The following is a 6,828-nucleotide window of genomic DNA, read 5'->3' as shown; positions in this document are numbered from 1 at the left end:
GTTTTTTCCAGGAGACCATTCCCAGGCATTGTTTGAGTTTACTTGTGGGAATTTCTTAGGTGGAGTAAAAAGTGAGCTTCACACTCGGGAGTGAGTAGAGATGGTTGAAGAGTAGCACAGTTCCTTTTTGCTGATGTTGTTAAATCTAAATTATATATGTTTGCACTGGTTTGTCGCCTTGGTAGTGCATCATCACTGTTCCCCTGCAAAGGTGGAGTTGAAGAACTGGGTGTTCCCAGACAGAAGTTCAGATTAGAGACCATATGACTCTTTTTATGCTTTCAAACCATGGGTAATATCTAGAAATTAGAATGCATTGTCCAGATTTCTGCTGAGATATGTTACAGGCGGCACAGCACTGCAAGGAATGTTGAGATACGAGATATGCTCGTGTAAGGGTTGTTTCTTTGTGCTTTTAACGTTGCCTTAAATCTTGTTTTGTATCGTTCTCTCATGTAGCAGCACTCAATCTTTCCGTGCCGAGGGTTTAAAATCGATGCAGTGTAGGAGGAGAAGTGTTATGTATATTGTTAATGCATCACTGGTTAGAAATGTTGTTTTTCCTTCCGTGCTCCTTAGCAGCCAGTAAGCAGAAGCCAGAGTTACTACACCTGGAGGGATTTTGTGAGAATGACCTGATTGTCCACGAGAGGCCTCTTGTGCCAAACAAAAGTAGATTTCCAATGTATTATTGCTGTTCTATGGGCAATTTTTGTCTATTTTACTCTCTGCCATTGTGCCTTTTTCAGAGAGATGGTGATGTAGCCGAGGGTGCAGTGACAGTAGGTCCTAATGTGCCAAAGTTCATTTGCCAATGCTCATTTCTTGATCACAGCACTGCTCACAGGTTTGGACTCTTAGACATACACAGGTATTTTTATAATGAACTGTTTATTGGTTGAAGGTTTTTCCAAAAGTCAGTAATCGGATTTTGTATTTATTGCAGTTGTTGTACAACACATAGTGTTCAATTAATGTTAGTTATTTGAAAGCAGTGTCGAATTTATTTAATACAACAAAGGGTGAGAAGGGCGAGATTCTACTTAAAATACTTTCTCAGTATTCTCTCTCTGAAGCCAAAGTGTGGCTGCTTCATGTTGTGGAGGAAGAGCCTGTTCTCACAGCAATGTTGAGGCTCAACGATCGTTTCCTAGTAACTGCTAGAGCAGAAGAAGAGATAAAAACTGAGTCTTGTAGTTTCTGTCCTTGTTTTTTTTCGAGACAGTGGCAAGAGTGGCATAAGTGGGAACTGAGTTATGACCAGGATCCTGTGAATGAGTGCAGTAAGAATTAATGGAGTTATTTATTCAGCAATGGGAGTGTTGGTAAAACCTGCCGTACCTGTAATTTCCCAAAACCTGCTTTGGGTAGCGCTTGGAATGGTTCAGCTGATCATAATGTGCCCTGATCTCTATAAGGTCATAAAACAAGAGCTGTTTGTTCGTGGAGATTTTGTATTTCATTATTTCCTTTAGTTGTTGCAGAGAAATGGAGTCAGCACAAACAGGCACTGAGGTGGAGCAAGTGTTTGTTCACAGGTGTGCTCTCAAGAGCGTTTTATCATTTCTGTTTTCAGACCATCTCACGCCAGGAGTATTCAGTGTTTTATCATTTTATCATGGCAAAGGACATGTCAGTGTGTTTGAGCCACGGGCAAACTGCCTTCTTTAGTTGTGCCGTTCTAAGCTTAATTTTTCGGACCTTTTTTTTTTTGTTGTTGTCTTTTTATCTCGAAGTCTCTGTCCTGGGAAAGGTAGCTGACATGTCACGTATGCCTCAGACATCACTACAGAGGAGTATTAACTCTCATTTTTACAATTCTCAGAGTAAAAAATTCAGCACACTGCTAACTGAAGTATTCTGACAGCATGGACATCTTTTTTCAGTCTGTCCCCATTCTTAGATCTACTTACTTAAGCCATTCACTGAAAAAGCTTTTTGAAGAAATGCCTTTTTCATTCTTCCCAGTTCTAGGACAAGAAGTGGTGGTAATCTCCATGATTTGTAAAACTGGAAACATGTAAGGATAATACTGTAATAGAGAATAAGACTTCCCATTTCCTCCCAGTCACAGTTACTGTGAGAGGGATATAAAATAAAAGGAATATAAACAAGAATCTCCAGAAAGTAGATGTTGCTCCTGGTGCTTCTTTTATACAAGGGCTTCTCTTCCCAAGTATTTTGTTGACGTCGCTTCACAGAGATGGTAGAAATGAAATAAAAGAGCTGGGTAAAAAGAGTCCACAGCAGTAACAGAAGGGATAGGAATCTGCGAGGTATTTGATGCACAGTGCACCTGCTTGTACTTACCTGTACTCACCTGTGCCCTCTTGTACGAAGTCTGCGTGATCCTCGACTACACGTTCCCCAGCCAGGTTCTGCAGTTTTGCTTCAGAACAGAGCTCCTCGATTCCCCTTTCCGCGGGTACTAAAAAATTCTCCAAACTGAACTCCGACTCGCGCTTTTGGGTAGCTGATGGAGGTGAGCAGCGTGAGCAGCGAACGGTGCGACCCGGGGCGAGGCCCCGCAGGCGCGGCCATGCGGCGGCTGCAGTGTCGCGGCGGCGCCTCCGGGTGTCGCTGTTGGCCGCCGCCGAGCGGCGCTGGAGCCGCCGCCGCCGCCGCCGCAGCGTCCTGCCCCCGCAGGCTGCTCGCTCGCCCGGCGCCGGCCACAGCGGCAGCGGCACCGCCAACAGCAGCAGCGGCAAGAGGCGGCGTGCTGACCTCGGTGCCTTTCAGCGGTGTCTGTTTTGGGCGGCGAGAGCGGCTGGAAGGGAGGCAGGGCAGCGGCAGGAGGCAGGAGCGCGGCGAGCGCAGCGGGCAGAGAATGGCGGTGAGGCGGCGGCAGAGGCGCGGGCCGGGCGGCGGGCGAGCGCTGCTGGCCGCGCTGCTGCTGTGCGTGTGGTGCCGGGCGGCGGCCGAGCGGCTCCGCTACGCCATCCCCGAGGAGCTGGCCAGAGGCTCGCTCGTGGGGCCGCTGGCGCGGGACCTGGGGCTCAGCGCGGACCAGCTGCCGGCGCGCAAGCTGCAGGTGGCGTCTGCCGGCAAGAAGCAGCTGAAATACTTCACGGTGAATGAGGAGAATGGGAACCTGTACGTGAACGAGAGGCTGGACCGGGAGGAGATGTGCGGCGATTCGGCGACCTGCTCCGTCAGCTTCGAGGCGCTGGTGCACAACCCGCTGAACATTTTCCACATCGAGGTGGATATCCAGGACGTGAACGACAACGCGCCGCGCTTTCTTAAGGAAAATATCCACTACGAAATCATTGAGTCTACACCGCCTGGTGCCCGATTTGCTGTGGGTGTTGCCGAGGATGCGGACGTGGGCAGTAACGCGCTGCAGGGCTACGAGCTGGAGGCCAACGGGTACTTCACGGTGGAGGTGAAGGAGAGCCAGGACGGTAGCAAGTTTGCAGAGCTGGTGCTGCGCCGTGCACTGGATCGAGAGAGCGAGCCGAGCCTGCGTCTGCTGCTGACTGCGCTGGATGGCGGAGACCCGCCCCGGACTGGCACCGCCCAGCTGTGGATCAACGTCACCGACGCCAATGACAACCCACCCGTGTTCGCGCAGGACCGGTATCGCGTCAGCCTGCGCGAGGACACGCCTCCGGGATCGACGGTGCTGAACGTTATCAGCATCAGACGCCGATGCCGGCACCAACGCCCACATCACCTACAGCTTCGGGAAAATGCCGGCCAAGGTGCTTCAGAAGTTTGTGGTGGATGCACAGAGCGGGACGATCACTCTGCAGGAGGGGCTGGATTTTGAGGACACGCGAGGCTACATGTTGCTGGTGGAGGCGAGGGACGGTGGCGGTATGGTAGCCCACAGCAAGGTAGAGGTGGAGGTGCAGGACGTGAATGATAACGCGCCCGAGATCACGGTTCTGTCACTGTCAAGCCCGGTGCCCGAGGACGCACCGGCTGGCACCGTGGTGGCCCTGCTGAATGTGAAAGATCCTGACTCCGGCGAGAACGGTCAGGTGTCTTGCGAGCTGTCGGGAGAGGCGCCGCTGTCGATCGTGGCGTCGCCGGGCGGCTCGTACAAGGTGGTGACATCGGGCGCGCTGGACCGCGAGCAGGCGTCCGAGCAGCGCGTGACGGTGGTGGCCCGGGACCGGGGCCGGCCGGCGCTGTGGAGCAGCAGGGAGCTGGTGCTGGAGGTGTCGGACGTGAACGACAACGCGCCGGTGTTCGAGGAGGCGGCGTACAGCGCGTACGTGGCGGAGAACAACGCGGCGGGCGCGCTGGTGCTGCGCGTGCAGGCGCGGGACGCGGACGCGGGCACCAACGGGCGCGTGAGCTACTGGCTGGCGGGCGGCAGCGCGGGCGCGGCGGGCGCGGCGCCGCTGGTGTCGGTGGAGGCGCGGAGCGGCGCGCTGTACGCGCAGCGCTCCTTGGACTACGAGCAGTGCCGCGAGTTCACGGTGGCCGTGCGGGCGCAGGACGGCGGCTCGCCGGCGCGCAGCTCCACGGCCACGGTGCGCGTCTTCGTGCTGGACCGCAACAACAACGCGCCCAGGGTGCTCTGGCCCGCCGCGGCGGCGGGAGAGGCTGCGGGAGGGGCGGCGCCGCCTTTCGAGGTGGTGCCGCGCTCGGCCGAGGCCGGCTACCTGGTGGCCAAGGTGGTGGCGGTGGACGCGGACGCGGGGCGCAACGCGTGGCTGTCCTACGAGCTGGTGCAGGCGTCGGAGCCGGCGCTGTTCCGCGTGGGGCTGCACAGCGGCGAGGTGCGCACGGCGCGCGCCGTGGCCGAGCGGGACGCGGCCAAGCAGCGCCTGGTGGCCCTGGTGAAGGACCACGGGCAGCCGGCGCTCTCGGCCACGGCCACGCTGCACGTGCTGCTGGCCGACAGCTTGCGGGAGGCGCTGCCGGAGCTGAGCGACAGAGACGCTGTATCTCTCCTGACGTCTGATCTGAACCTCATTCTTGTTGTGTCGCTCTCCGTCGTTGTCTTTATTATTCGTTTCCACAGTCATTTTTGTTTTTTTCTTTAAATGTCGACAGTCGAGGAGCCCTCCCATTTTTATAACTTCTGATAAGGAACTGTATTCCACCTTGGGCTCAAAAGCACCGTACAACTACTGCAGCAGCACGCTGCCCTTGCCCTATTCCTACGAGGTTTGTTTAGCCTCTGAGTCGGGGCAGAAGGACTTCACGTTCCTCAGACCAGGGGCGGCAGCCTTGTCTGCCGGTGTCCTGTCCGCCGATCTCGGCTCAGGCACTCCTTCTGGGAAGGACCCTCCTAGCCCTGGGAGCTCGACACAGGTGAGCTTCTGTCCTACGCTCCCTCTCAGTGAATTTTTGTGAATCTTTTTTTCCCCTCTGTTCTGCTGTGGGTGACCAGTGGGGAACCGGCAGATCTGAACGTGCCGGCGCCCTGCTCACTAGCTCAGGGGCGTGAGGATGTGAGTGAGTGGGGGTATACTTGAGATCTTGACTCATCCTTTTGACCTGCCAAGTCTTATCCGCAAGTTGCCGATTTTCCCCGAGGAGCGATGCAAATGTTGTCAGTACTTCTGTCTGTCCTGGAGAAGGACAGACAGAGACAGCTGCGAGTTTCACCGAACTGGAGTGGTGAGGTGGACTCGGGGTGGAGCGGGACCAAAAGTGTAGTGGAGCCTGAAGCTGAGACAACCTTTTCGCCTGAGTCAAGTGACCACTAATTGTCTCAGCCACATTTGGGCGCTTTCATGTGATAATGATGTGTGATCTATCCCGGAGTGTTTACTCAGTGGGGACAGCTACGCTGGAGTTCTCTCCTTTTCTGGCAAGCTCGGTTCTTTAGCGCTCTGAACCCCTTTAACAGAAGGTGTTGTGTACAGCCGTAACTCAACTTTTCCCCTCCATCTGTAGGGTCGGAGCTGGTGCTTCAGTGCAGCTCCAAGACTGGCATCGAGCAGAAGGAGCTTTTTGTTCCCCGCTGCCACCGGCTTCCCCGGAGTGGAGTCAGGGAAAATGCCGATGTGAGCGGCTCAGGCTGGAATTTGGCTTGAACCAGTCCCCGGAGGGATTCCTGGTGCAGGGGAAGGCGTCTTCCCCCTTAGCTGTTGTACTTTTTCACTCCTCTTCCTCAAAATGGCGCTTTCAGGTGCTCTGAAGCATCGTCTGCAATATTCAGGCTTCCCATCAAGGTGGAGGAAATGTAATGTCTGCAGATTAATCGAAATAATAGATGGAAATGTTCTGTCTTTCATGCCTTTCCTAAAATCTCTTTTCTACTCATCTCTCCGCTGCTTGGCCATCCCAGTACTGCTGGGATTAAACGGAGAAGGTACTCTGGTACGGGTGGTGTGTGCCCTCATACATAGGGAGGGAAATTACTTAAGAACTGTGGTCCCCACGCTGAGAAATCGCGTGTAGGAAAAACCTAAAATGGGCAGTGATTGGAAAAAGGATTCAGAACTTACAGTGGTTGGGAAAAGGATTCAGAGTTTATTTCAGAGAAATAAGTCGCTGAAGACTATTTCAAGATTTGGGTCAAAGAGAGCTGTGGATTTTCTTGGTTTTAGATTATATGTAAAAAAGAAAGACAATTGGGATTTGGTTTTCTATGAGAAAAGAAGTGCTTCGGGAACGTTAGATGACTCATAGATTTTATTTGTGTGAAACTCTATCACATGTGAACACTATGTGAACTTTTATCACATTCTGTGGACAGGTGATAAGAATGATAAATAGCGCTGATAAACTTTATCTTTTGGCAACGATTAATCAGGAGAAAAGGAAATAGCTGAGCATGTAGATAGGACAGATTGCGCCGATTCTTTCGATATTGCCGACTCTTCATGTAAACGCCGAACTGCTGCGTCTCTGGGTGGATCC

At 53.4% G+C, this 6,828-nt stretch overlaps 2 protein-coding genes across 2 annotated transcripts in view; both read left to right on the top strand.

Moving 5' to 3' along the window:
* Positions 1 to 6,828, top strand: part of LOC115908821 (protocadherin gamma-A12-like) — a 107,056-nt gene that overhangs the window by 59,286 nt on the left and 40,942 nt on the right.
* LOC115908532 (protocadherin gamma-B5-like) lies at positions 2,707 to 5,132 on the top strand. Its single transcript, XM_030957180.1, is given in 2 exon segments — positions 2,707 to 3,643; positions 3,645 to 5,132. Coding segments are annotated over 2 exon segments (2,172 nt in total). The 5' UTR covers positions 2,707 to 2,827; the 3' UTR covers positions 5,001 to 5,132.

This window comes from Camarhynchus parvulus, chromosome 13 (assembly GCF_901933205.1).
Source record: "Camarhynchus parvulus chromosome 13, STF_HiC, whole genome shotgun sequence".
Lineage (NCBI taxonomy): Eukaryota > Metazoa > Chordata > Aves > Passeriformes > Thraupidae > Camarhynchus > Camarhynchus parvulus.
Note: the sequence above shows the minus strand (reverse complement) of the source record. Positions and strands in the feature narration are given on the sequence as shown.